The following is a 20,588-nucleotide window of genomic DNA, read 5'->3' on the forward strand; positions in this document are numbered from 1 at the left end:
GTATCTAAATATTTTAAAATATAGGTGTGGAAATAAGTATGGCTTTTTATTATCTATGCATAATTTTTTTTTATCACTAACATTCACAAAATGTGTTGTGCTGCCATAAAAGTTAAACTTACACAGCATTATTAATATTTTAAAATAACATTGCAGTCTTTTCTCATTTTTTTTTTCTTTTTCTTTTTGTGTTCATGTGCCTTATTGTTTTCTCTCCTTACATGTTTCTTCTCTTTCCAGCAGTTTTTCATTGTGCTATGTTACCAAGTTATCCGGAGCTGCTAATTGATTTCAGAATTCAGCAAGTGGCTGTGTTTTGTTTATTTATTATGTACTTTATAGATCCCAGTTTTTATAAATTCATTCTTTTTAAAATATGAACCTTAAAGTTTTAAGTGTATCCTATAGTTAAATCATTTTGTATTTGTTCAGTTTATCATAGCCCCTCTTCATTAGTAACTCTTGAAAAAAGAAACAAAGAAAGAAAATTGATACATGTATCAATTTTTTGATGAATTTTTACAAAAAAATATGAACACAATACAACAATAATAGTGATGATAATTTTTAAATATAAGGAATCAGTTTCAATCTTATGTGTTCTATTTATTTTATTTCAGGTGGTACAACTAAAGCTCAGTGGGAAGATGTTACAGGTTCAACACCACTCACATTTGTTAACGACTGTGTATCGTTTACAACCACAGTTTCTGCACGGTAATTATCTTTATTAAATTGTGAATGTATCAAAATAATAATTTGAATTTTTAAAATTAATTACACCAGTTTTAATTTTTATTAAGTACTAGATATATTAACTGTCATAAAAATGTCTTCTAAAATTCTAAAACAAATAAATATCTAATAAGAAACTACTAAATGCAAGATTATTATGTTAATATTACAGAATTATAACAATGGTAATGATTTAATGTTATTTCTGGTTGTTATAATCTTTTTATATTATTATTATAATTTTTTCATTTGTTTCTTATTAGATATTTCATTAGCAAGTTTGTGCATTAGTATTTTCCCTTATGTTTATGAGTTTAACTGTTGACATTAAACTATATATACAGATGGTATTTGCACAAGAACTCATTAATGATACATTTTGAAAATGAAGTTGATAATGTTTGGTTGTTCTCAAGCACTTTCTGTTGCCCTAAGAGAATCTTATTTCCTAAATTTATTTACTTGATTAAGCATATTTACTTGATCAAGCATATTATTTACTTGATCAAGCATATGTTATATGTTTATTTACTTGATCAAGCAATAATCTTAAATTGCAAAATTTGTATCTAAAATTACAAATACATACCAGTTTTTATCAATTTAAATAAATATGATATCATCATAGTTTGTTTCTTATCTTAGTTTATCTTGAAGTATTAAAATAGAATGTTCATTTTGTAATTCATTTTTATTATATGAATTATCTTTGCAAATATCTAGTAACAATTTGTGAATTGTTTTGTCATTTGATATCCAAAAAATTTAAATTCCTCCTCCTCTTATTTATTTCATTTTGCTACATCTTATTAGTTTTATTATAAGCTTTGATTGGCTATCATTATAATCCTATTTTATAAGATATAAATCCATTTAAGTAGAATGGAAACTACTAATTACTAAAATTGACTTTTGTATATGTCTCAGGTAAAAGGGGAATATAGTCAATTCCAAAAATAGATGAAGAGATTAAAAACATCTTGAACTTAAATAGAAAATATTCTAAAATCTAAATCTAAATTATTTATAATAATGATGATAAAAGAAAATTGTTTTTATATTTCTATATATTCCCATTATTGTTGGATTCTTCTCAAGTTAAGAACTGTGTGGACAATATGACATGTTTCCAATATAGTTAACTGATTTTTTCCTCAGGAATGATAATTTCAGGATGGAAATTCATCTTCTATTGCTATGATTCCAAATATTATTCACCAAATCAATTGCTTTTATCATGAAAGCAACAATTATCTATAAATTGATAGATTGTTTGATATTATATAAAAATAAAGATATTGTGAGAATTTGAATAATTTCTTGTTAAATTTTATTTTATTAAAGCAAAATAAATACTTAAATATATCAACCAAATACTTTTCGAGCAGAGGAATTGGTGTCTGACTAATGTTTTCAACTAAATTCACCAGTCTGCTTCAGGTCCCAACCTTTAAAAAAAAAATGGAATGCTTCAACTATCTATAACACTTTGGAATTTTTTAAATTATCAAATAAGTGCAGTTTATTCAATGACATTGGTTTTAAAATTCAAAGCAGCAATGACTATTTGTTGGAAAATAAAAATATTAACATTTTCATGATCTGTCGATTAATGGCAACACTGGTCATTTTTGCTGTAAGCTCCCTCTATTTTTCTTCCCGCCTTTTTTTTGTTTTTCTTCAGACGTGTGAAGTTGTAGTGTTCCTTCTTTTTGTTTAAAATAAAAGTTTTTGTTGGCTATAACAGTGTCTGTTGTAGTTTCAATCATCCAGTTTCAACACTATTGGTTAAGATGCATTACATAGTAAAGAGGTCTAATAAAATTATATACTTATTAGACTTCGGTGACCTATAATATCTCAGTCTTGTGAGTTGATACATACTCTGACTTTGGAGGCTTTTTAAATTTCAGAATTTCCAATGCTCTTATGTTTTTTGTCAAAGACTTTTTTAATCAATTTAGCTTCTCCTAGATACATCATCACCCAGGTTCTGTGGCATAACAAGCTAATGCTATGATAGGTTTATTGTGATTGATGTTATAGCTGTGCTCTTTTAGTTTTATCCAAAGTGATCAATTTGTGGTACCTATGTATACTACAAATCCTATCATCATAAATGGGGATGTTGTAAACCTCCAGTATTCTTTATCATTATGTAATAAATTTATACACGACTGGATTATGCTATTAGCTTTAGACATAATTTTATACTGGTTGGTATATTGACATTTCAGTGCTATCTGTTCATTTACATGTTTTTATTCTGATCTTAGTTTTTCCATATTTCCTTGCTGAAAGTAGCTCCAGTTCTAAAATATTATAAAGATTGTTTTATTAGCAATCAAAATCTCTTGGAGACAAAGGAATAAAAGAGTTATCAATTTTATCTTTGCAATTCCCTCTGGAAATGATAATGATTTTAGTAATGGCATCCAGAGTGACAGACAATAGTGGATAAGTTTAGATTTTTTTTTTTTTTGTTTTGTTTTTTCTGGTCATGAGTGGTGTGAAGTAGTCATTCTAAACTAATTAAAATTCCCAAAATAAATGTAACTAAACAAAACAATAGGTATTTAAGAATATAAAAGAAGTCGGATTCTCTCTAACACAATAGCCTAGTTCGTGATAATTGCAGTCATGGATATCAATCTTGCTTTGAATGAGAGGGTGGTGATCTTTCCAAGGGGCAACTCCCATCATTTAGAGCTAGAATCTTACCTAAAGATATTTGTAATGTGTTATTTTGTAAATTTTCTAATACTTCATAATAAACAATATGTTATATTTAGAGGTTGCATCAACGTAATTCAGTACTGATTTTGCTAAATCAGTTTACTAAATTACATTGACACAAACAGCTAAATAGTAATACCAGTAATACCAAAGGAAAAAAAATATGTTATGTCATATATAACATATTTGGGATAATATTCATATGAGTATTATCATATATATTCATATGAGTATTATCCTTCCCCATTCCAGGTTAACATGGCATTAACTAGAGATTTTTCAATAATCAGAGTAATCAGTAAATAATCACTGGGCTGCAATTTGAAAGAAATTGTACACCTATAAATTCCCCACTGTCATCTGTCTTTCCTTCATTTCAAGAATGCAGTTAGATAGATGAAATTCAAAATTATATATGGGAAGCTTAGGGGCAGGATGCCCTGATTAACTATATATAAACTTCCATTACAAACCAGAAGTCATATTATTTCAATTAAAAAATTTTCCCCTGAAAGGAGTTAGATAGATGACTGGCATGACTCTATTATTAAAGGAAAAGTATGATGTACAGGGGCAAGATAATACAGTACTAATTTGATGTAGAGAGCATATATTTTAAATTAAATAAATTAAAAATATGATTAAAATTTGTAGCATGGCATTGTGATGATGTCACAATAAAATAATTGCGTGNTTCTATTATTAAAGGAAAAGTATGATGTATGGGGCAAGCCAGTACTAATTTGAGGTGAACATTGTAGCATGGCATTGTGATGATGTCACAATAAAATAATTGCGTGTTAGCATTTACAATTTTTTGTAAATTTCATCCCTACTCTTAAAATTAAGCTTCCTACCATTTAACAATAATTAATAATATAAAAAGTTTTTAAAATAAAACCTCATGACAGCTGGGAAAGTTACACAACTTGTTACTGGATTTTTCTGTTGACATTGACATCTGAATTGTCTTTCTACAATCATTTGCTTTGGATTTATAGAGCATTATACTCTACCTGGCAAGTTATCTATAGATGTTCACATCAAAATTTAAATAAAATGAAGAATTATTTGCTGTATCATAATACAAAGTTAAATGATATGAATTAGATTATGATTTTCTATTAAATAAACTTCAGATAAGTTATATTAACTTTCATTTACAAGGAAATATATAGTATTTGTAATTAATTTTCTTCTAAGAACATAAAATTAACATTCTAAATTCTATATGTTCCAAAATTTGTTTCTGTTTGATCAGTAGATGTTCTACGAATATTTTTTGACATTTGATGTGATGTAGCCTGTTGAAGACCTTTTAATAAGATTGAAAGCATTAGTTACTAAAAAATTGTTGTGGAATTCATGATTGTTTGCATTTTTATCTTCTAAGAATTTATTAGCTTTAGGTAAAGTTAAAATTCACAACTGTATTTAAAATATATTCAGAATATGAACAGTCTTGACTAATAATTTAATAATATTATATTATTAGTTAAGACTGTTCATATTCTGGTGATTGTAATAGTATTAAAGAACTAGCTGTTACCTGCAACTTCACCCGCAGAGGTTTTGCAAGCAAACCCCATTTATATTCAATATTTTAACAACCATAGTAATTGTTACATAACACCTATCTCTGAGAATGTTGAGAATTGCTGAGAATCAATAAACTATTTTCAATTTGATCAATTTTCTGAAATGTTTGCAATCATTCTATAATCAAACCAATATGCAATAACAAATTCAAATTTAAAACAGTTTGAACATTTGGTTAAAAAATCGAAATATATAAAAATATTTATAACAATGTCTGAAATGTTATTAATTTAATACACCTGAGTACTCAATGAAGACTAAACGTAGTTGAGAACAAAAAAGTACATCTAAAATAGTACAGTAGAAGCCATTCTTTAGGTTAAGCCTTAATCCTCTCTCTTTCCCCCATGGGGGGAAATTTCGAAAAATTCCTTCTTAGTGTGCATTTTCATGACATACCTTAACTGTGTACCAAATTTCACCTCTAGGTTCAGCGATTTGCTCTGGGCAATGATGAATCAGTGACTCAGTCAGTCAGGACAAGTAGTTTTATATATTTAGATATAATAAACATTAATTTGGTTTCATGACTTAATTTTTGATTTTAATATTCAACATTTTTTTATGAGATTTATGAAAGGAACTATCTTCAAATTATTGCAGGTTTTGGCTAATGGATTGCAGACAGGTAAACGAAGCAACAAGGTTTGCCACAGAATTGTACAAAGAAGCTATTCATGTGCCTTTCATGGCAAAGTTTGTTGTATTCGCTAAGCGATATGATCCAATGGAGGCACATTTAAGAGTATTTTGTATGACAGATGACAAAGAAGATAAGACATTAGAATCACAGGAACATTTTGTTGAAGTAGCAAAAAGCAGAGATGTTGAGGTATTTAAATATTGGAAATTATTTCAAATAATTAAAGTTCAAATATAAAAAATTTTATAAGTGTTAAATAAGAATTTAGATGTTTTATATTTATTTTCACTTAAACAGTAGTCATATTTAAATAAAAAGTATAAAACAAATTAATTATTTATAAGATATACTGTTTCAATATCATACATTGACATACATTGATCTTCATGCAGCTTTAACTTTTAACATAAATTATAGAAATGAAAATGATTATTAAACAATATCTTCTTAAAAGTATAAAATTTTGTATAACTCAAATATTTTTGAAAACTTACAAATAGATAATGTAATGTTAAATTATATAATTTTACAATATACAATTTGAAAAAAATTATAATTGCTTTTATTTTTATGATATTTTAGTGAATTTATAAGTTATTTTAATTTTTATACCATATTTTAGCAGAATGACTGGCATGTCACACAAAATGGAGGAGACCAGCATGCCAGAAATCTCGGGGTTACTGGCATGCTGGTTAAATTGCGACTAAAATATAGCATTAATTAATCAGATCTAACAAAAGTAGTTGTTAATTAAATGTTAAAGAAAACATTCTTTTGAGTACAATAAAATAATAACATTTTAATTTGACCAACTTAAAATCAGGAAGCGTTTTTGTTTACAAGACAATAAAACAATTAATGACTTATTGACATTAGTAGTAGTTTGTTGTTGTTGTTGTTAGTCAGTGTAAGCTACACTGACCATCTACCCTGACCTTAAAAATTACACTTTCCTCTCAAATTTCACACAAATCCAATATTAATGGTGTAAGCTGAGATAATTTACAGAGTTTCTTAAATTTAATATGTTTATTTTTGCATTTTTGAGTCAAATAACAATGAAATACATATGAAAAAAGCACTTTTGGAATTCCACAAGTATTTTATGTCATTAGAAAGAAGATAAAATGAAGAAATTAAATATATTGTTGTAGTTTTTGATATAATGCTGACAGTTTCACAGTTATAGAATAGAAATGCATTAGTTTTTACATGACATAAACTTGTTCATTTTTTTAAAGTGCCCTCTAGTGAGGGATGTATTAACCTCAGTTAAACTGGCATGTGAGCATTCCCCTGGGATAAACTGGTATACTGGTTTTTATGATATGGAAATATCTGATTTTATGGTCTCCCCTGATAGACAGGCATGCTGGTCATTACACAAAAATACAGTTTAGAAAAAAAAAGGTTAGTTTTATTTTTGATATTGTAATGTAAACTTCTATCAGCTACAATACAGTAATGCCTTGACTTATGCTACCCCGACTTACGTGATTTTCAAATCTCGTCGATTCATCTTTTGTTTGAGCGCCATGAAACTCTTGAATACTCACTCCCTCCACACTATTGTTCAGCTTACATGTTCGGACGTGTCGTGTGGAATTGACACATAGCTACAATTTATTTTGTGTTATTTATTTTTGTGTTTGTTATATCTACGGAGACTCGAGAGACTCTATGTGGTGATTTCTTGTAACCGTGAACAAATCAAAAGATGATATAAGATTAACGAGAACATTTATTAGCTTACATACATCTGACTTGGATTTTACACAAGTTGCAAAATTATACCCCAACTTACGCAATTTCGACTTATGCAGTTATCGCTCGGTCCCATCTATCGCGTAAGTTCGGGGTATTACTGTANGTTAACCAACAAGCAATTGTAATGCTGAGGTTATGGATGCAGAAAGCAGGAAATAAAGCAAATGGTATGAACCTCTATTTTTAAACTATCCCTTTTTAATATTTTGTATATAACATTTATAAATGCACCTAATAAGTAGAAACATTTCATTAAAGTTAATCTAAAAGCAAATGCTATGTGTTTAAAAGAGCTATATAATACCAAATGCTGAGTATTAAATATATGATATAAAATTTTTTAAAAAACCAAAAAATTAAAACCAAAACGAATTTACCTAGGATGAATTCATTAAGAAATTACTTAAAATATTCATAATGTATTAAATTGATCAAATGCACTCAACAGAAGGTTAATAGGAAATGTATAAAGTAGATATTAATCTGTATTTATTATCTGTATTAAATATAGATAATACTATGGAGCCAGAAATAAATGAAGCAATATTTGGTAGATATTAATTATAAATATTTATGCATAAAAATCGAACAATGCGACTTGACCCAGGATTAACTTCATTTTGAAGTTTTAAAAGACTTACATAAAAAATTGAACAATATTTACATAAAGATGTAAATATTGTTCAATTTTTATGCAAAAATTTGTGTGATTACCTGAAAGTCCACCAGAGCATTTGAAGCAGTTAAAATATTATGGCTATAAAGCAAAGTAGATACAGTATTGTAAAAAAATTTTTTTCACTGTTTTATTGTGAAAATGCCATAGCCTAAAATAAAAGGTTGTCATTTTGATCAGTTTTTAACTTTGTGTGATATTTTTAATATTCTATGATCGTTGTTTTAACGAAGATTATGCTATATCTTTAAGCCAATTTGCTGTTACTTCTGAGGACTGTGAAAAGGATATAAGAAATAGACTCAAAAAAATTATATATTTTTTTATGTAAAAACTTCAAAATAAATATTTATGTAAAAAATATCTTGGAATATTCTATTTCTATGTATCATCTTCATGTATTTACAGACTATTAATAAATAAGTTATGAATTTTTAAAAAATCTTAATACTTTAAAATCTTTTTGACTAGGTTTTAGAAGGTAAATGCCAATATCTAGAATTTGCAGGAAACTTAATTCCAGTAACAAAATCAGGGGAGCAACTATTCCTTGCTTTCCAAGCATTTAGAGAAAATCGATTACCATTTTTAATAAGGGTAAAAGATACACATCAAGAACCAATGGGAAGATTAGCATTTATGAGAGAACCTAGAGTTGGAAGAGGAGAACCACCACAATCTCCTATATGTAATCTCAATATTGCTTTGCCTGATGTATGCAAGGTAAAATGTTTTTATATAAATTACAAAAATAGTTAGTTCTAAAAGATCAAATACTTATTTATAAATTAAAATTTTATAATTTTACAAAGTAATATTAATTACAATTCATATATATATATATAGTGCATTACCAGAAAAATCCAAAATCTCAAAAAACATCAAATATTTTAAGTCCTACATGATATTGTGAGTAGCTGGGGCCAGGGGTAAATCTTTTCTGACCACTTACTTGGCACGGGTCAACTGAACCCACTCTCGATATCGTCGGATGGCTTTGTAAATTAGATTAAGATCATTAGAATCTCAATCTTCATCAGGACTTAGTACACCAGTTAAACTATTATTTTCAATTGCGGTTTAACTCACGATCTAAAATTTAAGGATAAAGGAGGGCTAATAATTCTATGAATGGTGGGTAAGTGATAGGAGTTTGATAAATAATTTAAACATGTCAAATTAACAATTAAACAATAACTAATTTAATATATATAACAATAAAGATTACAAATGAGCTAAATTAATAGCAAACAAAAGACATGACATGAATCCAGCTATTATTCAACATTAACTAAATATGTCCCTAATATGAGAGATTGAGAGAGAGTTTACAATATCCGTCATATTACCTTTTTATTAACTTGTCTTATAACAATTCTGTCCAGTGGGTGGAAGTTCCAATTCCAGGGAGTATGGCACACAATTCAAATAGAAGAGGATACTGGATGATGTGCGTGGAGTTTGGCACATTTCCCTCTTTTATATCCTAACTCTCCTCCAATGGAGATTTGGATATTTAGTCATCTGACAATGATCTAAGTTTTACTAAACATGTCATCAAATGAATAACTACTTTTGAAGGAAGTTGAATTTCTTTGCTTTCTCTTAAAAGTTAGACAAATGTACACTTTTGTGACAAAATATTATCTTGGTTTTGTATAAATTTTGTAGAATAAATTAAGTTAATATTCAGATTTTTACAGTATCAAACCTTCCTCCTCAATATTTCATTGAAAAAACTCAGATCATTCAACCATACCAAGTGGTTGATTTAAGTACCATTTGTCTATTTTTAAAGATACTTATTAATTTACCCTGCATTGTTTTAATTTACAACATTTTCTTTTGTCTTAACATCAATTATTCTTTATTGGGCTGCAATTTAAAAATTGCATCCCAAGTTACTTGATTTCAATTCAACTTTTCTCAAGTATGGAATTAGATAGATAACCAGCATGAATCAATTGCTAACAGAAGTATGATGTACAGGGGCAAGACACTTTTAAAATGCCAGACCAGATATGGAAAGTTTAGGGACTACATATCCTGATTAACTATATACCGTATCACTTTAGGTCTGGAAGTCACATGATTTTTTTAAATTAAAAGATGATTAAAAATTGCAGCTTGGCATTATGACAATGTTTAAGTATCAAAAGTATTATTTACAGTTATTTAATCAATACATACAAATAACATATATTATTTATGTAAAGAATTATAAATTATAGCACAGATGTAGCAAGAATTGAAAAGTATCATGAAATGCTGGAATTATATATTTTGTGAAATGCATGAAATATATAAACATACATTGCTGGTTTGAAACTTTGCTATTTTGATTCTTTTTATCAGTATTATTTAGCATTATAGTCATTTTAATAATGGTGTAATAGATCTGTTTTTGTTTGTTCTTTTTATTTATTAAAATTATTGAAAAAAAAATAAACTCTATATCCATTTTCAGCTTTAAATTTTTTTGGGAATAAATCCATTCTCAGTAGTAGTGTAGGTTTAGTACTAAAACAATGTTACTTAGAATTCTAGATTTCAAATACGAGAATAACATTAACCAAACAATAACATCTTTTTGTTCTTTCATTCTTTTTTCTTTGCTTACAATGTTCACATACATTATGAGATATTTTGATGTCAGTTAGCATAACATTTATTTATTTATTTATTTATTTATTTAAGCATACTGGTACAACCATGATGCATGGAGCAACATACAAAATATTCATACAAGATTATACAACGTATCCATTAATACAAAAGAAATATATACAATGACTATAACTAAAACACAACTGTAAAACAAAAAATTAAATTCATTTTAAAGTGGGAGAACTATCCAAAAACAAACAAATTAATTTAAATAATTACCAAAAAACTAGGCTATATCTTACCTAGAAAATGAAAAATAATAAGTTTAGTCTCTTATCCACGAATCGGTTAGTCTCCCAAATGTTCAAAGCTAACTGCTGGTTAAATAACAAACAAACCATACCCCAGGGCACAATTAACATAAAATTGAAACATTGAGAAATGCAAAAAAATTTGAGGGTTTTCTGTATGTATAGATGTTAGTGTGTGTGGGGGGGATTTTGTTCATCCTCTTTGAAACTTAATAACTTCTATGCTTTTTGTCAAGAATTTCTGAAATTTTGCATGGTTTGTTTATTAGGGGGATTGACGTTACTAAATTTTGGTGATTAAAGAATCAAGAGGGTGGAGAAATAAAGAGAGTTATGTGTTATATCTTTAGTAGAGTTGGACTTAATGACAATTAAGATCTCTATTAATTTAAAGTTAATTTAAAGGAAATTAATAATAATTTATAGTTTAAAATCAATTTCAATTTTAACTTTTTAATTGATTAATTTTTTCAAACTTATTTATATCCTACATTTTTTTTAATAGTTTGTTTATTTGATTTATAAATTATTTCTTATAATATCAAATTTTATTTTATAATAATATTAATAAGATTATNGAGGCATATTTCTGTGGAGGCAGTAGCCTTAAAAGGAAGGTCGTCTTCGAAAACTTTTGTGAATTGTCTTAAGGATCGCTGATGGTGTAGAAACGAAACAGCGGAAAGATTGACAGAAGCAAGATTTTTTACCTTTGTAAAAATGTCGTATTTTGTATATTTATTAAAAGTGAAGTAAATTGTGTTACTTTTATGTGTATGAATTTTTAAAGATATAAAATTGTTATTTGAAAAATTACTCACACGGAACCAATTTACAGTGAGGTAATAACATCTAAAAAACGAACGTTTTTGAACCCCTTCTGGGCTCTACATCAAGTTCTAATGGTTTTTAGATCGGAAATTCAATTAACGAAATCTGTTTAATTTTTTTTGATGTTTTTCAATGTTACCACACCATAAATTGGTTCTGTGTGAGTAATTTTTTAATGAATTATTTGTTATATATCATGAATATAATTTTTTTTAATAAGGTTGATTCTACAATGGTAAATGAACTAGTCACGGTGGAGAAGAAATATGGTTTTATTGAAGAAAGTGGGCTATGTATGTATTGTTATATTTTTAAAAATTTTTTATGATAATATTATTCATTATTATGTCATAATATGTAAAATTTTTTAATGAAAACTTTCATCGTAGATTTTTCTCATAATTTTTTTTTACAATTTTATCTATATAAAAAAGACTTCAATAATTCACTTCTAAGACTTTTATTGTCACTTTATGCTGAAGGATTTTATAATTTTTGGATTTGATTAATAAGATTTCTAGGATGGAGTAATTGGAGAACTTAAACTGTGCACCATTTGATAATTTAAAAAACAAAAAATACTGAAAAAATCAAAAAATTACATTGTACCAACATTCTTTTAAGAATAAAACATACTTTTTTGGAAATGTATCAGGAATTTTAAAGAACATTGGTTTCTACTGGTACAGTTTTTTTGATTTCTTTTAGGTGCCATTGATTCTAGTTATGCATCTGGGATACGGTACTTACGTACATTTCTTTATCTTTTAATATTGGATTAGTGAATTAGTGACTTGGTTTCTAATTAACTAACTAATAATGAAACATTTTTTAATCAATCATACTTTTTTACTGGGATTAGCATATTACTAATGTATCAGAACAAACTAGAATGCCATATTTTTAAACATATGAAATTGTTTATGAAACATTAGTCAGAAAGATTAATTAAGATAAAAATCTGATTGGTGGGAAAATATCTAATCATTTTTTAATCAGTTTATATTAAAAGTTTGAGAAATCAAATTGGCAAGTTTGTGTACCTAGAGAAAAGTTTATTTATTCATATTGTAAATATCTTTTTTAATATTTTAATAAAAACAAAACAATATAATAAATGTTAAAAAGTTATTATTTTATTATTTAGGTTATGATATTATTATACAAATGACTTCATTTCATACATTTTTTAGTTTCTTCATTTTGATATAATTTCTATATATTTTTCTAATGAGAATTTTTTAGTCTAATTTATAAAGTAGTAATCTAAATAAAAATAAAAAAGTTGCATTGCATTTAATCAGAAATACAAATAATTTTCAAAACAATACTTTTATTTGCAGTTAGTAAATTAAGAATTTGCACTTTTTACAAAATATAGTGTTACAAATAAATTTAATGTTGAAAACAGCTGTCAAGAGGAGGAGCTGTGGATTTTTCCTTTGACCTAGGGAAAACTTTAGGCCATAAAATNAGTGTTACCACACCATAAATTGGTTATGTGTGAGTAATTTTTTAATGAATTATTTGTTATATATCATGAATATAATTTTTTTTAATAAGGTTGATTCTACAATGGTAAATGAACTAGTCACGGTGGAGAAGAAATATGGTTTTATTGAAGAAAGTGGGCTATGTATGTATTGTTATATTTTTAAAAATTTTTTATGATAATATTATTCATTATTATGTCATAATATGTAAAATTTTTTAATGAAAACTTTCATCGTAGATTTTTCTCATAATTTTTTTTTACAATTTTATCTATATAAAAAAGACTTCAATAATTCACTTCTAAGACTTTTATTGTCACTTTATGCTGAAGGATTTTATAATTTTTGGATTTGATTAATAAGATTTCTAGGATGGAGTAATTGGAGAACTTAAACTGTGCACCATTTGATAATTTAAAAAACAAAAAATACTGAAAAAATCAAAAAATTACATTGTACCAACATTCTTTTAAGAATAAAACATACTTTTTTGGAAATGTATCAGGAATTTTAAAGAACATTGGTTTCTACTGGTACAGTTTTTTTGATTTCTTTTAGGTGCCATTGATTCTAGTTATGCATCTGGGATACGGTACTTACGTACATTTCTTTATCTTTTAATATTGGATTAGTGAATTAGTGACTTGGTTTCTAATTAACTAACTAATAATGAAACATTTTTTAATCAATCATACTTTTTTACTGGGATTAGCATATTACTAATGTATCAGAACAAACTAGAATGCCATATTTTTAAACATATGAAATTGTTTATGAAACATTAGTCAGAAAGATTAATTAAGATAAAAATCTGATTGGTGGGAAAATATCTAATCATTTTTTAATCAGTTTATATTAAAAGTTTGAGAAATCAAATTGGCAAGTTTGTGTACCTAGAGAAAAGTTTATTTATTCATATTGTAAATATCTTTTTTAATATTTTAATAAAAACAAAACAATATAATAAATGTTAAAAAGTTATTATTTTATTATTTAGGTTATGATATTATTATACAAATGACTTCATTTCATACATTTTTTAGTTTCTTCATTTTGATATAATTTCTATATATTTTTCTAATGAGAATTTTTTAGTCTAATTTATAAAGTAGTAATCTAAATATAAATAAAAAAGTTGCATTGCATTTAATCAGAAATACAAATAATTTTCAAAACAATACTTTTATTTGCAGTTAGTAAATTAAGAATTTGCACTTTTTACAAAATATAGTGTTACAAATAAATTTAATGTTGAAAACAGCTGTCAAGAGGAGGAGCTGTGGATTTTTCCTTTGACCTAGGGAAAACTTTAGGCCATAAAATTCTATAAAATTAATGTTATTTTTACTAACAGAAAACAAAATCTTTGACTGCTTTTTTATTAATAAGGAAACATTTTATATATGTCATTTGTTCAAAAAACAAAAAGCTAAAGGGGCTCAGTCTACCTCCTTGTCCCATACAAGCCTGATTGAAAATAAATTTGTTCAAAACAAATACAATTGACTCACTTTAAAACAAACATTGATAAAGCAAATTTTGCTGTTGCCCTGACAAAGTGCCATTGTTACAATATTAATTTCGTACAATAAAGCAAACAAAAAATTTTACCAGAATTCGTTAAACTGAACTATAAATGACTATAATTATTAAATGAACGACTCACTGAATTTTGCAATTATGACTGATGAATTTCTTTTAGCATGTTTGAGTTGCATGTATGATTTTTTTCAAATTTATTAGGATAAATATGACACATTTCTAGAATAGTTTATTCTTTCATGAAAAGATAGTTTTATGTGGCAGTTTTTTAAAACAATAATTTTTTATTGTTTAACAAGCTAATAATTAAGTATAAATATTGTCTGTTTTAAACATTTTTAGAAACATTAAAACATCTATAAGGAATATTATTTTATATGATTTAATTGTAATTTTTATTTTCAAGAATTATTCATAAACAATATTGCTTAAAAATCCAATATAAAAATTAAAAATTCATGTAAAAATCGAAAAGTAAGTAGACAAACTATGGTTACTTATATTGATTGATAAGTTAATGTGAGGCTTCCATACCTTAAAATTATATGGTTAAGCACATTTAGGTATTATACTGTACATTGTAAGAAAGCCTGATCTACAGTAAAAAAAAGAAAAAATAAATAAAAATTTGCAAGTTTAAAGACTTGCATAGTTTTTTTTTTTTTGTTTATATTTTAATAATATATATATATTTTTTTTCTGTTTTGTTTGTTTATTAATAAAGAAACAATAGATTATTAGAAACAATAAAAATGAAAGAATAAGAAACAATAGAATTAGAAACAATAAAAATGTAATGTTCAAGATTGTTTAAAAGATTAAACTATCTTGAATATTAAAATCAGAAATTATAGAATATAAATTCTGATATAATTGATTACATAGCAGATTACTCTAGGAAAAATATTACAAATAATCAAAATAAATGAATAAACTCAAATAACTAATTAATTTTCATGTGATATGCAGTATTATATGTAAAAAAACATTAAAGTTATTTTAAATTGTTTATTCAAAGAGATAATTTTTTAAAAATATTTCTATAAATATAATTGTAAAAATAATTAAGTAATATTAAATTATCAGTTATATCTAAAATAATTACATTATTATTTTTTAATAGCAAAACCGGAATTAATACATAGAGCTGATCTTAGGTTATCAGATATAGCTAAACAGTTAAAGGATGACTGGGTACCATTAGCATTACAATTAGATGTTCCTGAATCTGATATTAACACAATAAAATCTGAACACTCTGATGTTAACCAACAAGCAATTGTAATGCTGAGGTTATGGATGCAGAAAGCAGGAAATAAAGCAAATGGTATGAACCTCTATTTTTAAACTATCCCTTTTTAATATTTTGTATATAACATTTATAAATGCACCTAATAAGTAGAAACATTTCATTAAAGTTAATCTAAAAGCAAATGCTATTTATAATATAGAAAAGATCATAATAATTTTATTGTTTATGGTTTAAGATATAAAATTAAATAATTTATTTAAAATAGTAAAGTATGATATCTATTAGAATTTTTAAAATTAACAATCAAATGATATAACTTGGTTAATCAAATATATAGATATTACATACTGTAAATCTTTACTTAATTGCTCATTACTCACTTAAATGCTCATGAGCAATTAAGTGAAACTTTTTTAATACCATAGTATCATAAACACTAGTTTTCACTATACATTTTTGTCCAGCAAAAAAAATTCATATAGACATTGTCTAGCAACAGACCCATTTATGGATGTTGAAATCATGTTTTAGGATAGTTGTCATCAAACAATAGCCAATAGGAAATGATTTCTGTTTAAAAGTTATGGGGATTTGTGATGAAAGCTTATTCAATTGATGGAAAGAAAATTCATTTGTATGCAATCAGTCTTAGAGAAAATATCGTGATAAAATTAAAAATAATATAATACAGTAAAACCTGTGTATGGTGATCACCCATGGTTTCTTCAAAAAGTGGTCTTTTAGACAGGTGGTCATCCAATACAGGTGGTCCTATAATAACATATTTCCATACATATTTTGTGCACTTTTTAGCTATTTCTACTAAAAAATAAAACTCGAGATGAGCAAAAATAAGCGAATTTTTTTCAATGATAGAGCTATATTGGTATTGTACAGTAGAGTGTCAATTATCCGAAAGAATTCCAGTTGGCAAATTTAAATTTTCGCCAGTGCTGTGGCGCTGCAATCTTTGGCTATGTCTTGGGCTACTCAAATATTTTATGTTTTTGATACTAAATTAACTTCTGAAGTATAATTTTTTATTGTTTTTATATTTTTCAATATATTTATTTTGTTTGTACAAAATAAAAAAATAATTTTTAATGATATAATAGTCTTCATTAGGCTTAACATTGACGAAAATTCAACGCGAAGCGACACACAATGGAGAAAAATTTCAACATGGAATAGGTTAATATATTTTTTTGTACATAATCGGTTATCCGAAACATCGATCTTTCGAACAACCCCAGTCCCCAATTGATTTGGATAATCGACGCTCTACTGTATTTTATTCTTATTGGATAACCCAATTTACAGGAGTCATGGTGATATTATAAGACAGATTTAATACCATATTTTAAAGATTAATACAATGCTCACATTTTCTCGATTATAATGCACACTTTTTTTTTCTGACTTAATTAATTCGACTTGGTTCTTTTCGTTTGCTCCTCAGTTACGTGTATTATGTCGATATACAAGCACGTCCTATCTCTCCATCACTTTGATTTTGGTTTTCGTTAGTTTAATCTTATTTTAACTTTAAAAATACTGTATTTTTTTAATATTTAGTATTTTCTTAGGTACAATAAGAAAAATTATTAATTAATAATAAAACAATTTTATTATTTTTTCTCATAATACGATTTCATTACATTCCGTGATTGTCCAATGACAATCACAGAATCGAGAAAGGAAGGTTGCCTGTAAAACTGATTTTTGCATTAATGTGTTTATTGTTTTTTGAATATTTTGCATGCAAAAATTACTTGAATATTATTTTTCTAAAAATATCGTGGAAATAAGGTAGGTTGATACAGAAATTATTTATTGCACATGTACTGTATATAAGCTTCAAATAATAATAATAATAAATAAATAAATAAATAAAATAAATTTTATCAAACGATGAGATCAGCTGATTAATTGTATCATGTACAATATTTTATACCTCTAAGGAAAATACTGTAGGTCTTCGGTAAAATAAATTTCTTTTTCCACAGTTAAACTTCGCTGCTAATTGCCATTGTTATAAACCATTTTCACTTTCTCTGATAATTTTAACACGATCCTCTAACGTCAGCACTTTGCATGCCTTTCATTTTTCGGACATTTTCCAACAAACTGAAATGAATTTTCTTTGTTGCTAGACTAATTTATTAACACCTGCACCTAATTTCAAGGGTGGGAGAAGTGCCCGGAATGGGTTCGAACGAGAGTTTAAACTAATTCATTATATTAGGAGTGGGAAACATTGTTGAGATGGGTTCAAACAATAGTTTAGACCAGATATATTCACAGTGGTCACTTATTACAGTTGTCATATGTTGTTTTGGACCAAAAATTGATGTCCGCAGTCGCGTTACACAGGTGGTCATTTAATACAGGTAACTTATACAAAGATTCTATGTATAAACTATTTGGTGCCAGGAATTTTTGCCAGTTTTGACAGGTGCCCATCAAATGCAGGTGGTCGCCTAAGCAGTTTTCACTGTATTTAAGTCCATGATATTCATTTGGATTAATATTAGAACAATATGGTTATAATAGTGACTTAAATAAATATCATGAATTTAGGCACATCACAAAATTACCACTTTATGCTACACTGAATTTATTCAAAATTAAAATTTTTTCACAATACATTATATCAGATTTCAATATTCCCACTAGGTGGGTTTTTTGCTAACTGACAACCCTGCTTAATTAAGAACAAAGGGCACATTGCATGGTAAACAGGCTTTAATGCAGCTGGATAAGTAAACCAATGACTTAGTCCATTTCTTATGAAATTGGCTATGTCATTGGCTTGCTTATTCAATTGTACTAAGGTTGCTTTACCATGGAAAGTGCTGAAAGGATTTGCAGAACTTAATAGATTGATCAGCACCTAAGTTTGACTATTTTCACTTAAGGAATGAAAATAGTCAAACTTTACAATATTAAGATATGTGAAATTTTGTTTGACTTTAGGAGTAGAAAAATATGTTATATGTTATATTATCCACCATGACTGACATTTTAGTTTGACTTAAGGATGGATTTAAGATTAAAGGTTTAAAATTATAATATTTTTTATAAAATATGTATTGTAATTGTTATGTTATAAACTACTTATTACTTAGATTTTGCTTATTCTGTTCAATCCTTAACTATTTCCTAAAATAACAGTTACTTTTTATTAAATATCTAATAGTTATAAATGTAATGTGAAAATCTGAGTATGCTATTGTAGTAAATTATTTTAATTAAAATTAATAATTTAATGATATAACTATTAAATGTGAATAATGTAAAAAATTTTTTATTATTGAATTTAATGAAAATGTTCTTAAACAGGCAATACTCTTGAGAAGGCTCTTAGAAAGATTAATAGAGAAGATATAATTAGCAATTGCATGTTTAATGTTGAACTAGTTACAGATGATGTTGAGAAAGCTGTAGCTAAAGTACATCTTGATCAATCAGGTATTGAATTTATTTCTTATCTACATATTAGTTAATTGAGTTAAGTTTTATTATATTCAATGTTTTATAATACAGTATTAAACATTTCTAACAGAGCCTCTAATTTACACTATGGTTTTTCTTTAAGAAACTTTTTTTAATATATCATGCTTTTTATTGCAATAAAATTAGTTTTTTTTACTTTTTTTATTTTATGCCACTATTAAATTTTGTATTTTCATTATAAATATAATAAATTGGGCTATTTGAAGATATTTTTTTCTTATTACTTCATTAAAATATAGTCATACTGCATTATTTGAATATTGAATTTAACACATTGCTGAAAATGATTTGAACAGAAAATCATTTTCAGGAATATCAGGAAATGTTTTCCAATGAATTTCCCCAAATTTCACTAAAACTTCACCAGAAAACCTACTTATACATCCAGTTTTAGCACTTTATGCAATACCTTTAGTATCTAATGTATCAACTTGTCATATAATATTATTAAATGTACAAGCTGTAACAAATCAAAAATGACAGGAGAAGAAATAAAAACATTTATTTTTACTTAAAACTATGAAAGCTTTATTGAACTATAAAATTTCTGTTATCATAACATTTTTTTAAAGACTGTTGTCTCTTAATGATTTGCTCTGTTGTCCCAATCTGAAGTATAAACTTTTAAGTTCCTACTATTGTATTAATATGATTCTAACTTATTCAGTTTTGTCAATCTTTGAATTTGGCATGTATAATTTGGCAAAATTAGTATGCCTAACTCATGGAAACATAATTCATCATAGATAATATTATTGAGTGAATTTTGTTAATGGTCTATTTAAGATATCATTTAAAAAAATTTTTTTGCATTTCAAGTTACTTATATTCAATAAAATTAATTATTTCTGATATTCTGGCTCAGCTTAAAATTAAC

General features: G+C 26.2%; 1 protein-coding gene across 1 annotated transcript in view; it reads left to right on the forward strand.

The window, feature by feature from the left end:
• Positions 1–42: 42 nt before the first annotated feature.
• LOC111613455 (titin-like) overlaps positions 43–20,588 on the forward strand; it is a 90,957-nt gene continuing 70,411 nt past the window's right edge. The window contains exons 1-6 of the mRNA XM_023354812.1: positions 43–717; positions 5,674–5,902; positions 8,631–8,882; positions 12,129–12,201; positions 16,067–16,270; positions 19,538–19,666. Of these exons, the coding sequence (XP_023210580.1) occupies positions 596–717; positions 5,674–5,902; positions 8,631–8,882; positions 12,129–12,201; positions 16,067–16,270; positions 19,538–19,666 (1,009 nt within the window). The 5' untranslated portion in view covers positions 43–595. The remainder of the gene's footprint in view (positions 718–5,673; positions 5,903–8,630; positions 8,883–12,128; positions 12,202–16,066; positions 16,271–19,537; positions 19,667–20,588) is intronic.

Source organism: Centruroides sculpturatus, unplaced genomic scaffold, assembly GCF_000671375.1.
Source record: "Centruroides sculpturatus isolate CEXI.00-Female unplaced genomic scaffold, Cexi_2.0 scaffold1988, whole genome shotgun sequence".
NCBI classification, from domain to species: Eukaryota; Metazoa; Arthropoda; class Arachnida; order Scorpiones; family Buthidae; genus Centruroides; species Centruroides sculpturatus.